The sequence below is a fragment of the Ambystoma mexicanum genome, chromosome 2p, assembly GCF_040938575.1.
Source record: "Ambystoma mexicanum isolate Mex_15411 chromosome 2p, UKY_AmexF1_1, whole genome shotgun sequence".
In the NCBI taxonomy this organism is placed as follows: domain Eukaryota; kingdom Metazoa; phylum Chordata; class Amphibia; order Caudata; family Ambystomatidae; genus Ambystoma; species Ambystoma mexicanum.
The window spans coordinates 124,333,584-124,358,993 of NC_090923.1; the positions used below are offsets into that span (position 1 = coordinate 124,333,584).

Genomic DNA, 25,410 nt, shown 5'->3' on the forward strand with positions numbered 1-25,410 from the left:
CAATTAGTTTTCCTATTTGTCACTACAGCAGTAAAGGCAGCACAACTCAATCTGCTATAGCCAGAAGCACAATGAAGATGCGCTCGGGGGTGTGGCCATTTATAGGGGTGGAGGGATACGCCTCATCACCATCTTTATCACTGAAAAGCGTTCCAAAATTTTTACACACCATGTCCACAGGTAAACTATTGTCTGCGATATGTGAAATGATATTTTTATACTGTACAATAATTTGCCGTGTCTATAAGTTCTTTTGTACTGTTGCGGAAGCACACAAACTGCGCAAATGAGTCCACACGCTCAGCGTGGGTGCGGCCAAATGATGACGTCCTGAACGCATCCGCGACAGAAATGAGTGTCCGCTGGACAGCAAATGCAGACTAACAAACGTGCGCATGCGCTGAAGTGTCCTACGGACAGTGTTCAGGTTCTCAAACTAATTCAAAGTGCGACACAAGTGAGACGGACAGTTAGTGACAGGCGCAATGTTTGCTGTACTTATGGTTGTACTGCGCATGTGCGTACAAGATATACTCACTGTACGGACAGGTCCAGTGTCCTTAGGACAACTCCATTTTGTTTGACTACGAACATGCCGGCCACCGCGCCTGTTCTACGGATGGTAACATCTTGGCTGCGGACGATACGGACAGGTATAGTGTCCTTAACACGCTCCCATTTTGCTCATTTACAGACATTTTTTATGTTGTTTGTAAGCGGTACGCGAGGTATAATTTCCTTAGGACGCCACTTTCTGTTTCTTTATGCACAACTTGCACAGATGGTGTTGTCAACCATCAATTCCATCTTAGTTGACATTAGTACGGGTAGGTGTACTGCCATTACAACATCCACATTCCATTCCTTACGGATAGGTCAAACAGGCGCGCTGTTCGCGAACATTTTGTCTTTTTAAAATAAATGTATTGCTCAAACTCTTTAACTTCAACTACTATACAAAAACATTCCAAACACGCACACACACTTCATTCCAAAGAAATACCGGGGGAAGCAGATACTGACATAAATATAGGGGAATTGGGATTCAACACGGGCTGGTTATGAGGGGAAGATTTGTGAGGGGAAGAAGGGATGGATGTTTCGTCAAAACCTTCAATTTTCTTCTTGAAGGTTTGGGGATGGTTTACTAGGGAATGGAGAAGGGGGGCAGGTACAGGTGGGACAGTGGTAACGTGCTTTGCCTCTCATGCAGTTCTCCACAAATTCCCTTAAACTTTTAAAATTCTCATTCAGTGTCTCCATTTTCAGTTCAATCCTTTTCAGGCTGTCTTCTTCTGTGTCGTTTGTTGCCCTTTCTTCTTTTCTTTCCTGGTCTGTAAAAAATAACGGTATATATATTAAATGCCCATAAAATACTGGCCATTACTTTGCATACGCAGAGTGCTGTGTACCATTGTTATAGCTATCTTCCGACATTTCCCCATGCGGAAAGTACTCTTCCAACCACTCCAAAGTACTCGTCATTTATGTGTCAAAACAACAGGCATTATTATTTCTGCAAACCAACAAACAATGGTGGGAACCTCCAAACCCGGCACCTAGAGGTAAAACAATACATATGAAACAGGTGGTGGTGCCGGAAACACGAGAGCAACTGAAGAACAAGGCAAAGGGTATTGCATCAAAAATTCATTTTATTTTGTTATAGATTGTAAAAAAGTCTTTAATTAATTCATTTTGTAAAACACATCCTATATAACAGACATTCATACATTCATTCATACTAGTACAGCTCAATACAGCTCTAAAAATAGTACATTTACATTTTTTAAAGGGAAATATGAAGAAAGTGCAACAACTGTTCCATTGTTAGGATAAAAATTAGGCTTTCTAAAAAAACAATTAATGGGATCAAAAGCAAACGGATACAAATTCTGTGTAATGGAAACGTCAACAACACTTCCAGTGTTCAATGATAATGGTTCATTCCAGACAAAAGTTATCGACTATTAGTGCCCAGACTGTTGATGCCAAGATAAATAAGTCTTCTTAGTCAAATAGGCTTCTTAATACATAGTTTGGACTTGGATAGTTATCTATGTCTTCATCAGGATAGGGTTGAACCTAACAAAATTTCTAAAAAGAAGAAAACAATAGTACAATTAAAATTGGATGTTAAAAAACCTTAATTCACTCAGTTGCTCTCTGTGAATACCAATAGTCCAAATATGGGGAGAGGACAAATTAAGTCATACTCTGAAACCAACCCAAAATTTGACTAAATGGAGAGATTTAACTCCAATTTAATTAAATGTCGCCCACTAAGGGGCAATGCATATCTCAAAAGGCCTCACATACCTCCCTTTCTCTACAAAAGGATAGAGAATTCAATGCATCAGGAAAGAGAAAATCATTTCACATTGATGGGACACTATAATTTCGTGTCAATATATTTTCCCTATTTTAACACCCCGCTCCCCCCATGTCTCCATTTGGAATTCCATTTAACAATCAACTAAAGTAATACCTGAAAACCATACACTGGATGGTAAACTGGTCTTGTCTTGACCAGCTTCTCCTCTGTATTAGAGATGCTGGGTCAAATACAGGGAGTCCTCGTTATAAAGCACACTCCAGGAAATTTGTAAACATCAAACATCCCTGAAACGCCAAACAACTAAAGAACAGTACTTCTGTCACCACTGTATTACAATCCTACTTTAAGAGTATTTGATATAAGGCAAATGAGCACCACAAAAGGTATGCCAGCGAAATTACCTCAAAAAAGGGATAAATCTCCTTGACTTTGTATAGATGAAATGTCGGCACCGTCTGTCTCTTATCGAGGCCGACTTCGTAGAAATGAAAGAGGGATAGACAGAAAACTGTGACCGCCGTAACGTCCCCACTGTGTCGCAGTTCCTACTCTGCAAGCGACGCAGCTTCTAAACACGAAAAACGAAATCAAACATATCAATGCTACGCTAAGGCTGTAGAGAAATGCAATCCAATGTGTGCTCTTCAATTGGAAAACAAGAGAGAAGACCACCCTTCTTACTCAATATATGGGGCGTAACACTCCCAAATGTCTTCTGTGCAAGCAATCGAAGATTAAATGAGGTCGCTGTAATATCCCTTCTGTCAAGCAGTTTCTACTCTGCATGCAGCACTGCTTCTAAAAAAGAAGCGAAATGAAAAGTGTTACGCCAATGTTACATGACAAATAGCACATGTCACGCTAAGGCTGCATGGGGAAGCACTCCAATATGTGCTTGATGATAGAGAAAAAGAAAAGGAAAAGAGGAAGTTCAAAGCTAATTTCCAAAACATATTTCAAAAAAGAAGGTTCAAAGCAAATTTCTGAAAAAGCGCTTACCTCACGCAGAGTGACCGTCGCCCACGGAGAGTCCCAGCAGACTGAGGAGACCAAGCGGAAACAAAGGACCATTATCGTGTGTCCCCGGGTCACAGACACAGAAAAAGGACCAACGCCATATATGCACCTACTGAAGGAGAGTTGTTTCTAACGCTTGCGTGTTCTACCGCCGTATAAGTGATCTGGTGCCAAATTTTTACAGATAAATGGCAAATCAGTGTGCAAAAGAGGAAGAAGAATGTCAAGTGTCCTCATTTTGTATACTTCTTGTAGCCCGAATATAGGTGTTCTTCAAAACACATAATGTGCGTAAAAATGAAATAAACTGTGTGTTGTCGCCAGGATCTAAAAGATACACTCAGTTTTGAAGTTTTAAAATTAGAAGACCAGACATCGTACTGGTAATACAAAGGAGGAATGAAATCCAAATAACTTTATTTTAAATAAAATTATTTTCAAAAAAATCCTTCTTCACTCCATTCCTCCTGTTGATTCAGGCCTGCAGTGAGGCTATTAGTATGGTATATCCACCACTGTTCTCTTTGCGCAAGACGTGTGGCCACATTAGCCTTATCTGTGCCACATACTCTTTCTACAGCCCACCATTGCAGATCTTCTGGACTGTGTTTTAGTTCCAAAAAGTGTGTGCTCAAAGGGGCATTGAGTTGTTTGGTTCTAATCTTCGAACGATGTTCGCCTATTCGTAATTTGACCGCTCTGTTGGGCTTTCCTATATATGCCTTCTTACAAGGGCAAATAATAGCGTAAATCACATTAGTACTGAGGCAAGTGGTGTGTTGCCTAAGTTTCCAGTCCCTCCCATGGATATTAACAATGGAGGTGGCTGAAGTGCTAGCACAGTTGCAACAGTTACCACATGGGAAATGGCCAACAATAGGGGACATGCCCCAAGTCATAGAAATAGTGGGTTGTGTATCTTGTAGATGGTTCCTATCTGCTTTCGAAACCCAGTTTTTGATGTTCTTGCCATTTTTGAATGCATAAATTGGTTTGGGTAATTTCTGCATATTTAGTTGGAGCAAATGCCAGTGGCTAGAGATCATTTTCTTGATCTGGATGTGCTGCGAATTAAATGTGAGCGCACACACTATTTGATCATCTTTCAACTTTCTTTCTTGTACTACATTTTTTTCCAAAAGTAGTTCTCTATGTTGGTAACGTGCTCGTTTTTACAGCGTCTGAGAAGTTGTTTAGGGTATCCTCTTTCTAATAGTCTATCTTCTATAATAGAGGCTTTCTTGATGAAATCTTCTACTTTAGTACAGTTCCTACGAGCTCTAAGAGACTGCCCATAGGGAATATTTGATTTCAGAGATTGAGAGTGAAAGCTCTGATGGTGCAATATTGTATTCCTATCAGAGTCCTTTCTGTACAGGTCCACAACCAATCTCTTATCGTCCACTTTTATTAATAAATCCAAGAAGGCAATCTCTTTGTTGCTGGTCTGGATCGTGAATTTCAAATTTGGATTAAGATTATTAATCCAAGTGAAAAACATATTGTAGTCACCTTTCGAACCGTCCCAAATAATCAGTATGTCGTCGATGTACCTTTTGTAGAGTTTTAGAGCCGGTTTAAATGGATTGGACTCTGTGAGAATATTAGTCTTCAAAATCCCACATATATAGGGTAGCATAATTTGGGGCAAAAGATGCCCCCATTGCAGTCTCCTTTATTTGCATGTAATATGTGTTTTTGAATCTGAAAAAGTTCTTAGAGAGAGCAATTTCTAATAGTTCTACCAGGAACTCACTAGGTACAGAAATAATATCTGTTCTGGTTTGGAGTAGAGTATAAGAAGTAGGTGCACCAACACAGTTCTAGTTGAGAATCAATCTAAAGAAGGCAGTTCTAACAAATGTAGCCAGAGTCAGTACGCCTGTGCCAGAGTCTGTGGTACAGGTCAAGGGCCCAGGATCAAAATGTTCTTGTGGCTGCAGTCAAGTCTTTGGTTAACGATTTTGAAAATGTGGATGCAGAAGTTGAAAGACAAGGTTAAGAGAGAGGGGCGGCCAACCCAACAGGTAGGTAAAGGGTTTAAAACACCTTTAGTGCTACTGCGAAGAAAGGGCGGCCTGGCAAACAATGTACCTTTAAAATGAAGTGGCTCCTGCGCTGGCGGTTGTTCCTGGTAGTTCCTGCAGTTCGGGTGATCCAGCAGAGGAAGAGAGGCTCTCTTCGTGGAGGAAGGTTCGAGTTACTGCACTACCCAGGGATGAAACTAGCCGCGGTGCTGCCCGACGGATAAAAGGTACGCTCCTTTAAATCGCAGTCCGGGTGGACTGGTGCCTGGCTATCTGGCCTCAGAGTACTGGGTACGGGAGATTCGACCAAGGCAGGTCCGGGAAGGTGACTGGCAAACTGGTTGGCCCCACCAGCTCAAGGGAAGATGGCTCTTGCAGATGAAGATCTTCTCTCGTTGTGTGGAGAAAAGTAGTAAGACGCTGCAGCAGGGCTTCACCGGTGGCTCAGTCGTTGCAGATGTCTTTGGCTTCTCTCCTCTTCGGCTTCTTAGTTCTAGTGGCGACGTCTTGCTCTTCCAGTCCTCAGGACCCTGCTTTTATGCAAAAAGATCCCCATTCTTACAGCCTAGCTATCACTCACACAGTGGAGTGGCCATCTTGGCGGGAGACCCTCCAGCCTATCAGGCTAGAGTGCGACCCCTCCCACACAATGGACCCACTCCAGACTCAGTGGCGCCGAAAGTAGGGCTTCTCGGCAGAAGCCTGCCAAAAGGACGAACGAAGGATCCCCGACCTGGTTTAGGCGTTTAGAGAAAGACACGAGAAAGAAGTTATATTAAAATTCTGGCAAATAAAACCTACCGGAGTAAAGTTAATGTTAAAATACACCAGCGATATGTTAGAGGTTGTCAGAAAATGAGGTAGCCTCGAACAATGGGAAAATCCCATAGGAAAATATTTGCGGTTGAATATTTTCGGTAGTAACCACTGCCACCAACCAGAAACTTTTGAGAGAGGGACTGTACGGTACCCTCTCGAAAATGAACATAAGGGAAAAACTATTAACCCTTTCCAGTACCTCCATAGTAAGATGGTTTGTACTGGTTTAGTTCATAAAAATGTACTAGTAAAGTCAATTGGGACTTTAAATGCGCTGGGAGACAGTAGTCAGTCCCAGGGTATGGAGTCTGTTTGGGGGTTGATACGACACCCCTGTGTCACGGCACGGAGGGTGCTGTGTAACACATGTGAATAAAGATGGTTCCTATGGAGGGGAGAGAAACTCCATAGGCATTAAACACAAAAATAGCCTAGAACACACATAGCAAAAAAGGCCTAAGAGTGGGAAAAAGAGTCTCACTCTTAGCAGGAGAAAAAAACAAACCCTTCAAATCCGGCAAAGCTGCTGGGGGACTCTATATGTAAGGGAAATTAGCCATAAGATGAGAATTCTCCCTAACAGAAACTAGCCCTCACAGAGTGGTACCTGAGCAGGTAACGTTTCAGCACCTTAGCCTCTCACACCCAATCTGGAGACCATAGGAGCAAAGCCACCAGGGCCCAGTACAAGAGCAAATGGACCAGGTTCTGCCACTGGGCAGAGTCCAAGGGAATTGACCCCTTGGCCTGCAATTTGGACGACGTGCTCTCCTTTTCGGCGCACCTCGCTCATTCGGGAGTACAGGTTGACACCTGCCGTACACCTCCTCCAACCCCATCGTCAAGAAACATCTGATGGGTCTCGCTAAGCTCTGCCCGCCCGTCAAGAAACCGCATGCTGTGTGGGACCTTAATATAGTCTTGAGGGCCCTGGTGCACAAACTATTCGAGCCAATGGCGTCTGTGGACATTAGGCTGGTCACCATCAAGATGGCCTTACTAGACACTCTTACCTCGGCTCGCAGAGTCAGTGAGATTCAGGCGCTGGTAGCTTCTGAACCATATACCACCTTTTACAAGGACATGGTAGTCATGCGGACGCACCCGGCATTTCGGCCCAAGGTTCCATCTGCATTTCACTTGAACGAGGAAATAGTCCTTCCTACGTTCTTTCCCGATCCCAAGGACGAAGCTCAGAGAGTGCTGCACTGCCTGGATGTCAGACGGGCCCTAAAATTCTACTTGGACAGGACCAAAGGCTTCCGCAAGTCGGATTCTCTGTTCATCCCGTTCGGCGGCTCTGGGCCAGGCTATCAGGCCTCTAAGGCTTCCATATCCCACTGGATGGTCTCTGCCATCAAAGAAGCGTATGAGGGTCAGCACAGGCCGCTCCCAGCCAACATGCATGCCCACGCAGTCGGGGCCAAGGCAACGGCCATCACATTCTAATGCCATGTCCCTTAACAAGTCATAAACTGGGCGGCCACTTAGGCCTCTCCCTCTGCTTTCTGCAAGCATTACTGTTTATATGCCAGCTCTAGATCTGATGCCGCTTTTGGACAGGCAGTTCTCAGGAACCTATGTGCTTAAGGAGTATCTCCTCTCCACCCTGTGGCTACAATCATATAGTATGGAGGAAAGAGGACGGGACGTAAGAGTAATTATAAGTTACTCACTGTAGTTACTAACGTACTCTTAGTCCATAGTCCCCGTTCCTCCATACGTCCCACCAACCTTCCCCCTAATAATACTTGTGTCATTAGGCAATGTTACATCTATTGTCGATGCATAAATGGGGACTGCGGTGTGGCGCCGGAGGGTGGAATCAGGGCAGCGCATGCTCCCTGGACCGGGCCCCCGCACGCAACTCTAAATTTAAAGGGAAAGGTTTTTTCTGGTGAAAAATGTTCTGTCTCCCGTCCCTTGGAAGGGATGCTCATACAGTGGAGGAAAGGGGACTATGGACTAAGAGTATGTTAGTCACTACGGTGAGTAACTTATAATTTCTCCTTGATCTAACCTCTGCTTTCGACATGGTCAACCACGCCATCCTGTTCCATCGTCTCTGTGACACTCTGGGTATCTCTGGTCAGGGCCTAGCATGGTTGACCTCCTTTCTCTCAGATCGACCCTTCCGGGTCCAAGTTGGGTCTTTTCTCTCCCCTAACTCTACATGTTGTGTTGCACATGAGTATAACCTCTCTCCCTGGCTCTTTAACCACGATCTGGCACCTCTGCCCCACCACATCTTTCTCTACCTGCACCTTTCTGTGAGGCTAAGAACCTTGGTGTCATCTTCGACTCCATCGTCTCCTTCTCTCCTCACATCTCTGACAAGTCACACTATCAGCTGCACCTCCTCTGAGGTATTCTTCCTTTTCTCACTTTCCCCCAGAAGCTCACTGTCTCCAGAGTCCTGGTTCTCTCTAGGGTGGACTACTGCAACCGCCTCTTTCTAAATCTGCCTTCCTCTACTCTTCGTCCTTTACAACTAATCCAGATCAGGAGTGATAGACTAATCCTTGGCCTCAAGCCCAGGGATCGTATCTCTCCAGGGCCGAAACTTCTCCACTGGCTCCCTGTGTCTGCAAGGATCACGTTCAAGACCCTCTACATCGTCCACAAGGCTTTCTGTGGCTGGGAACCACACTTCATCCAACTTTCTCTTTCTAACCATCTTCCTTCTCGAGCCCTCCACTCATTCGCCTCTATCTCTCTGGGGGGCAGATTATTCTCCAGGCATAGAGTGGGAGGAAGAGCTCTCTCCTCGGCTGGTGCCTCCCTCTGGAACAGCCTCTCTGCCTCTCTCAAACTTGAGCAGGACCACCTAAGGTTCCGGAAGCAACTCAAGACCTTCCTTTTCGCTTCTGCCTTCTCTCTCCCTGTCCCATGCTGATGCCCCTGTCTGCTGCGCAAACTGGTTACCTGTCCCCCCACTGAACATACAGGACCAGGCTCCTGCACGACCAGTTGCCCTTGCACTGCCTCTGGGCCACCCAACCACTTAGGGACTGTACCTGCAAACCTACAGTCCCCTGACTGCCTGCACTTATGACCTACCTCCCTGGCAGCACTTACACGTTCCTTTGCACTCTCCCTTCCCCCCTGGCACTCCACTCCCCCACGCGATCTGAATGACACAAGGCCAAGTAAGATAGTTGATTTGTCTTCCTGTTTCCCTTCCTTGTCTTGTCGCGCCTAGAAACACTTGTGTACAGACGCGTTGTAAATGACTTCCCATATCATATCAATTTAGTTTAATAAATGTTATTTTCTTTTTTTCACCGTTTGGACAGGATCGATTTGGAATATTTGTGGGACAGATGCTTGGGAGGGATTGTAACCTCTGATATGATTGCAGTTTGTAGGCTTTTTAATCCTACAAGGGCATGTTAGGGCGTAGAGATCATCAAATAGCAATGCTTGATTATAGTCTTAATAGAGAGTTTGGGCCGTGCAGAGAGGGAAGCACTGCATGGATTAAGCCAAAATAGGAAATGGTTTGCAAGACGTTTAGACGAGCTCAAAAGTCAAGAAGCTGTCATTCATAGAGTGTGCCCTGAGGAAGATGGTATCCAAAGACTCGCCACCCGAGGAAGTGGGTCCAACAATCTGGGGGATAAAAGTGGTCCACCCAACATCATGCACATGCAATAATCCAGAAAGGTTTTCTGTTGCAGAATATACATACACTTTTAGCCATTATAAATGACCCGTCATTTTTTACATGGCTTCTAGATGTGTGCTAATTTTCATTTACAAACATTTCCAAGCACAGATGTAATATAATATAGGTATGTTTGTATGGCACCAGTTGGTCTTTGGAGTCCAAGTAGCACAGCGTAGTGGTGTGTGTGTCTGTGTCTGTGTGTGGGGTGGGGGGATGGGTGGGTGTAGGTGTAGCCAGGTTGTTGTACAAACTGAAGCCAAATAGTTCTCAGCAATATAGATCCTTGATTCGATCGAGCTCTTAACTCCGGCTCCAGTGTGCCGAGATTCATCTGATTTCTAGGCCGCGTTTATGCGAATGCGTGGCCGGCATGGCAAACATGGCCACCGTCATTACACTGCGATTTCAACGAATTTGACCCGCCTTCTCCTTGTGTAAAGAAAACGGCCCTAGTACGTTGTAATCATGCCTGTTTGCAAGGGCAGAAGACTGATCCTCGTGTACTATTATGAGGACTTATGGCACACTTAGGCAATCCTCAGTCGCCCTCATCCGAATGGAGTAGATGTAGCCACATGTTTTGAAAAGCCATTGCTACAGTTTTTAACCATGTACCTCTTTTCAGATTAATCTATTTATTATAATTTGTGTTCTTGTCTAGAGATCCCTGGCGTCTTCCTCTAGCTCCAGAGCTGTTATAGCAGGTGTAATTATTACCCCCACTTTAACGATATGCGATGTATCAACCTTGGAAGGATAAAGGTTTAGGTGGCCTTGCCATGGTATTCGAACTTACTGTAGGGAAAGCATACAACTGAAGTATTGGGGAAGATCGTCTGACGCCCCTTCTCAAACCATAAGTGGGGGTGATGTCGGCATGCTAAGGCTATTTGAAGAAGTCTTGTTTCCCCAGCTGACATAGTTTGCCCCTCTAGTTCCGTTTCTCCTTGTATGTTAGGAATGTTATCATTTATTTTACTGTGGGTCTTCATTTAGCATGGACATTGAAAAAGCATACAACCCATCATATCACACCACCACGCTTACTCTCTCCTTTACATCACCACTCAACTAGAACACAGAGATACTATGACACCATTCGGTATAACTGTTCTCATACGAACATCCGCCGCTTACTACACATCATTCTATGTAAACACTGCTGGTCTCACACCCCCAGCCAGGCGTTTTCCTCAGGCCTAACGCAGCCACATCCGTTCCGGATAAATCCTGCCAGAACGAACACATTCTCCTGATCTCTCAACCACCACACCTACCGATAAGAAGCAGCTATTACACAAGTACCGCACGAGCTGCACACATATCCGGTGCTCACACGCACCTTTTGACTCTCCCTACTCTCTCTACTGATCTGAACTGCGGTTCCCAAGGGCGTTCAACCTACCAGCGCCTTCAGACCATACCAATGGTATATAAGGCGCTATATAAGTGCAAAATAACATAACATAACATAACATAGGTTCGTGAAGCAGTAGAAGGCTTTACAACATTGGGTTACTTGAACTACCAGTAAGGGGCAAAGTTATAGCGGGGTTATAATGCATTGCAATTAAGCTACATGAGCAGTTATTATGGTGAGATGTTGTCAGTTCGCAGGTGGGATCATGGGTGTCTACCAGGGGTGCAACTCGACTTGTATTTCGTGGGGTGTGGGAGGGGAATCTCTGCGTCTGTGTGTTGGGGGAGGTGTTGGACAACCCTTCGAATGTTGGGAGACGGGCTTAAGTAAGAGACTGGGGCGAGGGGCACACTTACTTGTGTGGGGGAATCTAACTTATTTACACATTCTAGCGAAAGTATTTGTGTGCAGTTTCAATGTTACAAGCAGTTAACTCTACTCCATTGCTGAAACCATACACTTAAGCACTGCTATGAGAATGAGTGGTCCCCATACACTTCCAATCGCTGGTAACCTGTCTCCATATACTTCCAATCGCCCCCTGACATGCAAGTACTAATACCCCATGACAATTTCAATTGCCTAAAAATGGATGCCTACTGATGCAGTTGTTACTAACGAAATGCTTTACATTAGTAATTATCAGCCCTTTGTTAATTGTGCTGTCTATGTCCTGTCCTACCATGGCTCTGTAGGTCAGCAACTTTACCCAAAATGTCGGGGGGGGGGGCTAAAGTGTCTTGAACTCCTTTCTGAAGTGCCTGAGGGTGGGCGTGAGTCAAATGTCGAGTATGAGGGTCCACAGCCCGGGCGCATAGCTAGTACTTTTTCCTACAAACGGCAAGCAGCCTGCAGTACCCTATTTTTATTTCCAAAGGCGAGGAAGGCTTTCAAAGTGTAAGAACGCTCGGCTTGAGAATCATTTTTAATTACTTGCAAGCAGACTAAAGTTATGACTCACGATGTACAGACAGCAAATCTACGTGCATGAATTGTTTTAGTTTTGGTGACGAACAGGACCGATTATTTAGTTGGTTATGCATTTTGGAAGATTAACTCTGTCTGTGATGTGATCCAATGACTTTGTGATGCACCTTGGACATGGGTTCCAGTCTCTACTTCACACACAGTAGGACGATCTGGGCAAAACGCTTTTTCCCCCCTCTGCCATTAACTGTAAACCTGAATGATGCGACTGTGCAAGGAAAGTATATTTCTGATGTTCCATCGAGTACTATCACAGTTACACGCTGACTCACCCCTTACACTGTTCTCTATACAGGATCTCCTGTTCGAATAAATGATCTCAATAATCCACTTGGCGTTAGATCTGAACCTTCGCCAATACCTGAAGTATAATTCCACACTTCCTCCAGTAAGTTCTCTGGGCTCACCTTTCATGTGCTCTTTCTTTCAGGCACAACAACTGGATCTCAGGGATGCGGAAGTGAAGCGCCTGGATGCTTTCCACAAGGATCAACTGGCACGCATCGAGAAGAAGGTACCTTAACCCCCTAAGTGTTATTCCCATAAGAAATAATTAAAGACTGCACCCACTCCCGCAGTTAAGTGCCCGCCCATGTACGTGTTTCCAGTGACCAGTAAAGTAGTGTGCTGCTGTTCAAGTGCAGGTTGGTGACTGCGTAATACTTGCATAATAGTCACAGCATCTGACACCCGTTCATTTTTTTTTTTAGACAATCTATGTCCAAAATACCCCATTTGTTATTTGCAGCAGGCTTGCCAAGCCACAAAATATAATACGTGTAGATTGAATATTAATCGTTGGACCAAACGACTTTTATATGACGACGCCTGTAAGGGAGGTTGCTTTACCTTCAAAATATGTATGGGCTGGTTTACGAGGTAGGCCATACTTGTTCATGAATATTGGCAGTGCATCTACTGTTGCATATCTTTTCAAATTTTTTGAAATTCCAGCAAGTTAGCCATATCAAGACAACAATTAGTACATTGCAAAATATACATATGCATCATAAACACAGAGAGTTCGTAGTCTTTTTCATTTAAACCAGTGACTTTCCTGCCTCATAATTACCCACTGTCAGAAATCTGAAGGTGTCTCCCTGGCTTGTCCCCGGGGATCTGTCACCCAGGGGGCCAGGATACAGCTATCACTATTGGATCCAGTTCCTGGGGATGGACCAGTGAGGGAGGATCACCTAGTTGGGGTGGGCCTGTGGGAGTGGGACACCGACAGGTGAGACTCGGTATCCCCCTTCTTTCCACACCTTTTCCCCATCCTACCACATAGAATATTACAAAACTGCCCCCCTTTTCCATCGCAAACGCTTTCGCACAACACGAAGAACAACAAACTAACAACACCAGAGCCGTTTACCTGACATGTCCCAATACAAGGGTCAGCCAAGTTCAGGCAATTGGCCAGAATCACACACACCTGACGGCCCTTTCCCTTCCCCACAAGTATAAAAGGAGGAGCACGACAGCACAGGTCCAGCAAGGCAGACTGCACAACGTGAGAGCTAACTCAGCACAGCAGTTCAAGAGGCGGAGAAAGACGGCGCATACCGGGAGGGTGACAAGGAGAGAAGTGACTTTGCCCGTTCCAACCAAAGCCTGTGAAATCTTTGCAGATGGATTTTAAGACCGCAAACAATAGCCTGTGTGTGTTTCTGCAGATGTCAACGGTACACGAGAGACTCCTCTGTTGATTACCAAGCCGAGGAGAGATGCTGGTCTCTGTGGTACCAACCTTGACTCCAAAGAGAAAGAAACCCAAGCGGTTCATCACAGCCGGTGAGTTGAGGGGAGAGCCAATAAGAAACCGAACTGTGTTGAACGGAAAGTAGCAAACAGCTAATTTGAACTGTGAAAGGCTTAAAGAGCGAGTGATGGCAAAAAAGGGGAACACCAGCAACAGAGGAGTCTGGCACCACGTGGGTGCCCAAGCAGGAAACTCTGGGCACTTACCCGATGGTAGAAACTACCATAACCAGAAGGCCTTGGGAAAAGGCAAAGAGAGGTCAAAGTGGTCATACAGGGGTCTTGTAAAATCCTCTATACAGGCGAAAGTCTTTGACAGATGAATGTCAAGCTAAGTGAAATGAATACTGCTTGGTGAGATTAGTCTATGAACAGTGGGCCTCATTCCGAGTATGGCGGTAAGGGATACCGGTCACCGTTAACGAGACTGGTGCCAGTAATCCCTTACCGCCACATTCCGAGTTCCCTTTGCGCCCTCGTCCTTAACGCCTGCTTTTAGCAGGCGATAGGAACGAGGGCGCAAAGGGGCTTTTAAGCCAATAACGGTGACCGTAAAGTACGGTCACCGTTATTTGCAATTTCCCCATTCCCATTGAGCCCTATGGGGGCTCATTTGGGAATGGGGAAGAGCCCTGGGGAATGGGAAATTACCGCCCTGGTCAACTCGGAATAGGGCGGTAATTTCCCATTCCACCAGGGCGGTGCCGGTACGGGTCCAGCACCGACCAAGGCGCTACTAGCGCCATTGGTTAGCGCAAGACTCGGAATGAGGCCCAGTGTGTTGTAAAGGTTGGCAAGAGTGAACCTGGCAGAGGGATGCTAACAAGAAGGGACGAAGCCTGAAGTCCCATGAACAGTGTGTTGACAGGAGTGAACCCAATCAAGGGATGTCCACTGTGAATTGTTTTAAAAGACATTAAGATTTGTGAGTGCATGAAGTATAGTAAGACCAGGGGAAGTGGATTGTCCCCCTTGATATTTGGTTCCGAGCCCGACTGAGGGAGATCCTGGGGTGAAAAGTCATCACCCAAAGTCCATTTGGAAATTAATGTTTTGCTTAGTTTGTTTTGCTGAATACATCATGACCATGAAGGCAAGAGACTTTTTATTGAAAAGAGACTTAACCATCGAAGAACCTGATAACTGGTACAGAACTTACGGCTCGTGCTGGGAAAGCTTGAGTGTGCTGTGCTCAGTACATCCACCTTGTCCTTTCCTGCCTTATCTCTCAACCCACCCACCTTACGTCCACTCAATAATGTTTTCAGATTTCTAAAATTCAATTTCAGCATTCGAGGAGGTTGCATCTTCTTCACATGGATTCAAGTAGTCCATGCCACCCATTTGAAATCAAACAAGCCTATTTCGTTCTTCCTCCACAGTATGTGCTGTTTTATCCAGCCATCCCATCGCATCATTTATAGCGTCGCCTGGCAATCCTACTTTTTATTCCCTTTCCCAATACCATGCTACTGTATACCATCGTGTATAATGGATGTAGATGCGTTTCCAAACACCCTCTGCCATTAGCGTCCTGGGTGCGCCCCCCGCCCTCTTTCTTTCTTGCACCAAATAACCAACTGTTTTGCCATTCCATCTTCCATAAGCTGATTGCACCTCTATAGAATCTTTCCTGGAACACACACTTTCCTCTCTCGATACTCCGTAATCATGCTGCCATTAGTTTCAACGCCTATGCGTAAACTGCTCTCCTCTCTTGACAGCAAATACTGGTCCTTTCTCTCCATATGTTCACCCTTTTTAGCAAGTACTCCTTTGCTTGCAAGCTAGGTTCTCCTATGTGAAGACTACATGCATACAAACCATTTGAAGGGATTGTGTCCTCCGACGTATTCCTTATCTTTGATAGATCATCTCCCAGCTTGCAGGCCTCTGAATTCTTTTTTCAGTAGAGGGCGCTGCGCGTCGACCTCCCTCGAGCCGATGTCCCTCGACGGCCTCCGTATCGGCGCCGACGTCAACACACATATAAGTAGACTCGCGCAGCGTCCGTTGCTTAGTTCCGTTTTTCCGCGCTTCGTGGGGCCTCAGAATATCGTTGCTCAGTTCAGTCAGATAAACCTCTTATTATTCCTTGAGAAAACCAACTTGTACTTGATGGCTTCCTCATCCGAACTGACGACTGCGCGGTCTGGCTTCAAAAAATGTCGAGACTGCGGAAAGAAAATGGTGCTAACGGATCCTCACAGGATCTGTTTGTGGTGCTTGGGAGTCGAGCACCATTGTTCGGAGTGTGAGGACTGCATGTCCATGACGACGAAAGCCTTGAAGGAGCGCAAGGGGAAGCTCGAGAGAGGTAAGTCAGTTAAAACCTCCTTGAAAGTTTCTCCGGCCGAGTCGAGACATTCGTCTCCTCGCCGTCGAAAGCATTCCCATTCTAGGTCTCGAAGTAGCTCCCACCACTCGTTGAGATCTAGACACTCAAAGAGACGTGGAAGATCCCCTTCCTCGTCATCTTCTGTTTCCCCGGAAAGCGTCTCCTGCCCCACAACACAGCTCTCAGGCTGAGTGGGAGGAATTCAGGAAAAAGATGCTGAGCAACTTCGAGAAAGCGGCCTCGACCCCCTCGAAGACAGCTGAGGGTGATACCCTGGGTGAAAGACCCAAAAAATCGAAACGCTGCGAGTCGTTGGACCCGGTGAAAGAGTCCACCCTAGAGTGCCACAGCCATTGGGTAGCAAGGCACCATCTTTGACGTCATCGTCGAAGGTCCCTTCGATTCATAGATCGGCGCCATCAACGCTCTTATCGAAGGGTTCTTCGACGCATCGGTCGATCGAATCGACGCCGACATCGATGCTGATAAATGAAAAAAACACGGCTACTTCACAGCCAAAGGTGTATACCCAGGATCTCAAGCACGACTCTGAGAACGTCGTCGACATCTTCGAGCAGGATCCCGATCCTCTCGAGTTCCTCGAGGCATCTTCCAGTTTTCTTGACGCCTTCGTCAGCGCCTTCGAAGCCTTTCACATCGGCGTCGACGACATCGACTTTTTCCCCACCAATAATGACAAGTTTGGCTCCTTCTGCTTTAGAAATGGGTTTTACACCATTTCCGAGGTCAGAGTACCCCAGAACCTTATCTTCAATCTATGAAGAAGGGGAAGATTCTGATCAAGAAAGACCCTTTGGGCTGCAGAGGACCACACCACCTGTTTCAGAGGTTTTTACCTTTGAGGAAAGAAGGTTGAAAGACCTACAGGAATCCTTACATGAGGCAAGTGGGTTGGACACTTCCCCAGAAGTGGAATTTGCCCAACCAGACCCAGGGGAACATGCTGAAACCCCCTATAGAACCCTGATGGCAAGAATGATTGAATTCATGGGTTGGTCTGCGCCTTCACCTGTTTTTCAACAGGATGACCTTACAGACATACTAGATAAAGGTCCACAGGAAGATCCTGTGGTTCCTTTCCATACAGCTTTACAAAGGAAAATTTCATCAAATTGGGAAACTCCTGAGGTTATCCCTGCAGTCAATAAAAGTTTGTCAGCCAAGTATAGGGTATCTGCAGCTGACCCTGAATATTTATCAAAACACCCGACTCCAGAGAGCCTGGTGGTTCAAGCGGCAACTTCATCAAGCAGCAGATCCGCTTATCCCACTGTTCCACAGGACAGGGATGACAAAAGGTACGATTCTATGGCAAATAAAGGCTTTTCTGCTTGTAGTATGGCGTTGAAATCCATCAACGCCACTTGTACGCTCGCCAGGTTCAGTCACACACTGTGGGAGTGTGCTTCATCAGCGGCTGACTGCATACCGGAAGGAGAAGAAAGGGATGCCTTCCTTGACATCATTAAAGATGGCAAAGATGCCATGTGCGAATCTCTTCAAACTGGCATCGATTCCGCTGACAGTATCAGCAGGACCATGGCGGCAAGTACTACATCCGCAGGCATGCGTGGTTACGAAAGTCTGGCTTTGCTCCAGATGTACAGGCCAGGCTTTTGAATATGCCCTTTGACGGCTCTTCTTTATTCGGTAAAAAGGCTGATGACAGTCTGGAAAGGTTGCAAACATCTAAAGCAGCAGCAAAATCTTTAGGAGCTGCAATCCGCCAAACTCCTTTTCCACCCTCAGGAACCTCTTGGAGAGGAAAGTCCTTTCGCTATTATTCCGCATTCGGGAGAGGCAGAGGACAGCCGGCTCAAAGAGGCCAAAAGAAATCCACCCGAGGTGGACGGGTCAAAAGTACTAAGGCCGCAGCAGGTGCCTCTTTACCCTCGGCATCTGCATCAGCCGCCCCCAAACCACTCTGAGGTCTTTCCACACAAAATACCTGTAGGGGGCAGGTTAACTCACCATCTGACGGAATGGCAGGCTATTACGTCAGATGCTTGGGCATTGGAGACAGTTGCCCAAGGTTATTGCCTGCCTTTTCTACGCATCCCTCGGAGTCATCCACCGGGGAACAGCTCTCTGAAAGTTCCAGATCCGCTCCTCTTGCAGGAAATTGTAGACCGGCTAGAGAAAGGTGCCATAGAACCGGTACCTGTAGCGGAGAGAAACAAGGGCTGGAACTTCCCCTACTTTCTCATACCGAAGAAAGACGGAGGACTGAGACCTATCTTGGATTTACGAGAATTGAACAAGTTCCTCAGGAAGGACAAGTTCAAGATGGTAACTCTCTCTCAGATACTTCAGACCCTCCAGCTCCAGGACTGGCAGGTATCTCTGGACCTCCAGGATGCTTATTTCCATGTGCCAATCCATCTCAAACACAGGAAATACTTGAGGTTCACAATTGGCGGCTCTCATTATCAATTTCGAGTTCTGCCATTTGGGCTGACCTCCGCCACGAGGGTCTTCACCAAGCTAATGTCGGTAGTGGCTGCAAGTCTAAGGAGGGAAGGGATCCACGTCTACCCCTACCGGGACGATTGGCTGATCAGAGCTGTATCTTCGGAACAAGCTCAGATCCAGCTAGATTATGTCTGCCACTTCCTTCACAAACTGGGCTTCTCCCTCAATTTAATGAAGTCACAGATGATACCATCACAGAGACTCCAGTTCATTGGAGCGGTCCTGGACACTTCCCTGGGAAAAGCCTCGCAACCAGCGGTGAGGGCTCAAGATATTCTGCAGATGGTCACCAAGTTTCAAAATGCCTAATGTCACCCAGCCTTCGACTTTTTTAGATTGCTAGGCCTCATGGCATCCTGCGTCTTCCTTGTGCCAGAGGCTCGCCTGAGAATGAGATCTCTTCAATGGGCCCTGAGAACTCAGTGGTCACAGTTCTCAGAGAGAATGACAGACCTCCTTCAGATTCCGGACAAGGTGGCTCAAGACCTTCAGTGGTGGGCCTGCCAGAAAAACATCTTGAAGGGGGAACTGTTTTGGCAACCATGGCCGGAGATAACAGTAGTCACAGATGCCTCACTCACGGGGTGGGGAGCCCATACCAACGACTTGACCATCAGCGGTCGTTGGTCTCCATCGGAGTCCAGACTACATATCAACCTGTTAGAGCTGAGAGCAATCAGACTAGCGCTGAAAGCTTTTCTGCCATCTGTACAAGGAGAAAATGTCCTGATAATGACGGACAACACAGTGGCCATGCACTACTTCAACAAAAGAGGAGGCGTAGGATCACTGCCACTGTGCAGAGAGGCAATGCAGCTCTGGTTTTGGGCAATTCAAGAAGGAATCTCTCTATCGGCAGTCCACCTAGCCGTAGAGAAGAACTTGACGGTGGACGCTCTGAGCGAGTGGGAACTAGCTCAGGAAGTCCTTCAGGAGATCTTCGCCCTTTGGGGAACCCCTCAAGTGGATCTGTTTGCCACCAGTACCAACAGAAAGTGCGATCTGTTTTGTTCAAGGGAATTTCCCCCGAGAGGAGCTCTAGGGGACGCGTTCGTAGTGGACTGGGAGTTTCCACTCCTGTACGCGTTTCCACCAGTCTCTGTCATTCCTCAAATGATCAGGAGGTTGAGAAGATTCTGGAGAACCATGAACCTAATTTCCCCAGACTGGGCCAGGAGAACGTGGTACCCAGACCTTCTGGACATGTCCATCTGCCCTCCAATTCGTCTTCCACTCAAGGAGAATCTTCTCTCACAGAAGGGATCAGGTTCTCCATCCAGTCATCAGAACCCTCAACCTTCACGCCTGGCTTCTGAAAGGTTGAGATACAAGGATTGGGACCTCCCTGATGACGTCATGGAAGTGTTGCTTTCGGCCAGAAGGCCAGCAACAAAGTCTTTATAACGCTGCCATTGGAACAAGTTTTGCAGCTTGTGTAGAGAAGAGAATGTCGTCCCCTTTTCATGTGGTACACCAACAGTGTTATCTTTTCTACTCTACTTGGCAAATTCAGGCCTTCAAGATGGCACTATCAAAGGCTATCTGGCAGCGCTATCGATCTTCAAGCGCACTGCGGAGGAGCCTTCGTATTTCAAATTACCCTTAGTAATACAATTTCTAAAGGGATCAACTAATGTCTACCCTCCAAGACCTTTCCAGGTTCCTTCATGGGACTTAAATTTAGTCTTAAATTGCCTGATGGGTACTCCTTTCGAACCACTCCACTCTTGTTCGCTAAGATTCCCCACCCTTAAAACTGTCTTATTACTGGCTTTAACATCTGCTAGAAGGGTGAGCGAATTACAAGCTCTATCCTGTAAACCCCCTCATACAATTTTTCTTAAAGACAAGGTTGTCCTACAGGTGAAGCCTAATTTCCTCCCAAAGGTGGTTTCTGAATTCCACATCACTCAGAAAATTACTTTACCTTCATTCTATCCGCCTCCCCATCCGGGGAAAGAGGAAGAAAGGCTACATAGGCGAGCTTTAAGTTTTTACATCAGCCGACTTGCTAGGATTTGGCAAGCAGACCAACTGTTCGTGGGTTACTCAGGGCACAAGTTGAGACTACCGATAACAAAACAAACCATTTCCAGATGGATTATTTTGGCCATCCTGGATTGCTACAAACTGGCAGGGAAAGAGCCTCCTCAAAATCTTAGGGCTCATTCAACTAGGGGTATCGCAGCCTCCTCGGCCCTCCAAAGAGGGGTTCCGGTTCGAGACATGTGTGCGGCTGCCACATGGTCGTCCGCACATACCTTCACAGATTTTACAACCTGGATTCCTCCTCTAGTCAAGAGACTAGGTTTGGCAAAGTCGTATTACATTCGGTTCATTCCTGAAAGGAAACATGGCGTTTTACTCCCACCTCCAATTGCACACCACTGCTATGGGAGTCTATCAAAGATAAGGAATACGTCGGAGGACACAATCCCTTCGAAGAACAAGTTACTTCTTACCTTGTAACATTCTTTCGATGGGATGTTCCTCCGACGTATTCCTTATCGCCCCTCCCATCCATCCCCTCAGTAATACTTCCCTTGTGGTTGTAGCTTACGCTCCTTCATGGTCAATAACCAATTCATGTAAAACAACTGTTAACATCAAAATGGAACTGAGCAACGGACGCTGCACGAGTATACTTATACGTGTGGTGACGTCGGCGCCGATACGGAGGCCGTCGAGGGACATCGGCTCGAGGGACGTCGACGAGCAGCTCCCTTTACTGAAAAAAAAATTCTGAGGCCAGCAAGCTGGGAGATGATCTATCAAAGATAAGGAATACGTCGGAGGAACATCCCATCGAAAGAACGTTACAAGGTAAGAAGTAACTTGTTCGTCTCTCCTCTTCCACACACCAACCAAACAAGCTTTCACTGTTAAGAACATGGAGAGAATCTGAACCGAGAGGTTTTTTTCATCTGAATTACACCTTTTGGCAGCATCAAAAGAACTGATTTAGGACCCGATTCATGGATTATTTTGAACGGTTTAAAGTGACTTTGCACTGCTGAAAAGTGACTTTGCACTGCAGACACAAACCCTTATTCATGGAACTGTGCAAAGTGTATTGTTGTACTGCAAAAATGACAATTCACTGACTTTGGACCTCTAAAGTGCACTTTGCACAGTTCCATGAATCAGGGGTTGTCTGCAGTGCAAAGTCACTTTTCAGCAGTGCAAAGTCAATTTGAACCGGGCAAAAAATTCCATGAATTGGCAACTCAACTCCACCACTTCACCAGTCCGCCCAAAGACACCCGCCCAATAAATCTCGATTGCCTAGCAACAAGCATCCTTGATAGTCTAGCATAAATGATCTCATCTATGAATTAATGTGCGCTCATGCATAATTTAAACAAGCATGAAAATTGGGTTTTAGCCGGGTTTTAGCCGGGCTTTCGCAAATGTTTATCCGTACCTTTTCCAGGCAATTCCTTCATGAGACCTTTCCCTGGTCAGGTCTAGATTTATGAACTGCAGGGTTTTACACACTGCCGATATACTTGATTACAACTGTCTGAAAACTCCTCTTTCCTTTGCCAGCTTGTCCAGTTTTGACAGTTCCCAATCTTTGTTGCCCCTTTACGCTAACAAGGACAGTAGCCTTTTTTACTTTCTGTTTGTTATTAGTTTTGTCTAAATTCATCTTATTGACACCATGGTGGCCCCTTGGCACGAAAAGTCAGAGACTGAGAGATCTGAATGAACAGAACATTCCAAATAATGTGGATTTTGATAAGGTGTGTCTTTAAAAAAAAAAAGAAAAAAACCATTAAATCGGCAATGTTCCTGAGAGGTTCTTCGAGTGTGTTCTATAATCTTAGGCCAGAACATAAGAGCAGCCTCCTTTTCGTGATAGCCTTATTCTTGGAACAGGAGAAAGCAGGGCTAATTATAAACATAGGGGGTGATGAGTAGAATACCTTTTTAATTGTTTACTCCAGAAGGTGGTCCACTGTTATCTAGCACTCTGTGTACTACACTTATAGCCAGAAAATGTAATCTGGTTGGCAGGGAACCAATGTTGCAAGCAAAGACCAGGAGAGATATGATTGCATCCTCTCAGCCGAAGAAGCGTACGTACACCTGTGCTCGGAACCTCTGCATCCTATGCAAAACTGCTATTTCCCTAATCAAGATGCGAGATGAGCATTGTAATCGCCACCCGGTCCCTCCCAGAAGGAAATCTAAGGAAACATGGGAAATCCTTTTCAGATATTTCAGCACAAAAAAAAAAGAATGTCACCACATTTTGCTCCTGTTTCCATGGACTTTTTATGAAGTTATGGAATGCCTAGCTTTATCACTGTTTGTACCAGGAGTCCCTGGAGCCATGACCATCTCATCTGTTTTTTGGACTTCATTTTAAGATTTTATCCCATCCATCAGTTTAATTCTCAGGCATCCTGCAAGGTTGATCTTCATTCTGGGATTGACTATTTTAAGCTTAAATGTAAATTTGATGTTGTCCACGTAATTCAAAATCTTATTATTGGAGGTTTGAATCCTGTTAATTTGCGGTATGAGGTATATGTTAAAAAGTGGAGGGACACCGCATAGTCCTATGGCAATCCTCAGTCCAGAGTTAGTGAGGATTGCTAAACAAGGAGGAGAAATTAATTCTCGCCCTTTATTAGGAAGGACATGAGCCATTCCAAGTTGTATTTTATGCTTACACCTGGAACGTTTAGTATGGCTGACTGCTAGAATCCCCTCCCATCTTAAGTTGCCGCGAATGGAAGTAAAATGACTGTTTGATGTAGGTGGCCAGAAACCAGCTTGTGCTAATTTCATTATGCTGTGAGATTGAATATACTACTGCAGCTGTCTGATGGTTACCATTCACAGCAGCTTGGGCAGGAAAGGGATGTTATAAATTGGCTTTAAGTTGAACAGTTGTTCCGTAGACTTTTTAAGGAGTCGTCGTGTAACAGGCATTTTAAAGTAGACTGGTACACTTCACATTACAAGGTAGAGGTTTTTTAGATGTTATTTTTTATGGAAGGTGGTAGAGCAATTCTTTCAAGATCATGTTAAAGCGGAGTAGGCCTCACCTCACAGTGAAGCAAGATGTTTGGTAGTCTGTATTCGTTTTAAATTTTTATCTGTCGGGGATAAAACAAAAATAAAGCGTTTCAACTTGGTGTAGTGTTCTCTGTCCCACTGGTTCAATCTGCCATATTTCATGAAAGTTTCAGTATATCTTGATAGATTTGGACTATTTTGATCATTAAAAAGCTGCCTAATTGTGGTTTTAAACTGTACAAAGCTGTCTAGGAACCAATAGACAATATACTGTTTTGCAAGTTGTTGAGGGTAATGTAGGAGGTATGATGTGGGTTATAATATGGGGCCTGGGATGTTCACATAATAATATGATCACGTGTTTTGGAGAGGGTTGATTTGAATAATCATGGCCAACGAATTGCAAAGCATTCTCATCGGACTGTAGTGTGTTCTGTGGTACAGCAGTGTTCATTGCTAGAGGAATAGCCTGAACATCCCTGGCCCACAACTCTTCTAACAGAAGCAACCTCCACCATGCAAAGCTTTGCTGCATGCTCCACCTAAGCCTCAAAACAACATTGAAATCCCTTTGGGCACCTAGTATGAAATGAACATAATGGAGCCCAAAGATAACTTTGGTAATACCACACATTGCCGGTCACCGTAGGTATAGTTTTCTATGGTGTAATTGAGGTTGTTGGTAGACAGCCTTGAAAATCTGACATTCCTACTCCAACCCACCACCAGTCTTAAACTGTCAGTTTTTATATAGCCCTGTTACATGTCTTGACTCCACATACAAATGCTGTTGAATGTTCTGTGAACTAAAAACGAACTTCAGATGTTCAGGAGGAGGGTAATCTTTATTGCACTGATCCTCTCAGTAAAGAAACGTGCAAGTGTTCCCATCCAGGAAGGTCTTGCCTAATATTACCCTAGAGTTGTGGAATGCGTAACTCACTCATGGTGGAAGGATCATCTTTCAACCACATTCTGATATATTCTTTGCAGGAGCAATAGCAAAAGATGAATCCCGCCTCCAAGTTTTAGTAATCTCGATCTTGAGTGCTAGGGTCAATACCGATTTCCCCAACTTGATTTTGAAGTCTGAGAATTTTCTAAACTTCTCTAGCACCCTCACTACCTCACCATGAAAATATTATTGTTCTTTCAAATCAAAATCAGCAATGCTCCATAACTTTTCTTTTTATTTGAATGTATTTATTATCAATAAATCAAGTTCTGCACTATGCAATATCAACCTAAGAAATGTTTAACAAGGAGCACAAAGAAAATAATTAATAATTCTGATAGGTATCCAGCGGTCAGAAACGGCTAGGTTCTAAGTTGACAGGAACAAATGATCATCAAAATGTTCATCAGTATTCATTAATTTAATCTCATCAATGATAGAGAAGGAACCAAACGACTATGGAGAGTTAATTTGTTAGTTTAACCAGAAAAAGGCCATTGGAGGAAGAGCTGACTAGAAGTGTTACAATGATGTGTCTGGCAGGGGTGAATTAT

At 45.3% G+C, this 25,410-nt stretch overlaps 1 protein-coding gene across 3 annotated transcripts in view; it reads left to right on the forward strand.

Moving 5' to 3' along the window:
• Window positions 1–25,410, forward strand: part of CHCHD6 (coiled-coil-helix-coiled-coil-helix domain containing 6) — a 3,402,742-nt gene that overhangs the window by 1,219,246 nt on the left and 2,158,086 nt on the right. For all 3 annotated transcript variants that reach the window (XM_069643379.1, XM_069643378.1, XM_069643380.1), the window contains one exon: window positions 12,709–12,792. In XM_069643379.1, coding sequence (XP_069499480.1) covers window positions 12,709–12,792 — 84 coding nt within the window. The remainder of the gene's footprint in view (window positions 1–12,708; window positions 12,793–25,410) is intronic.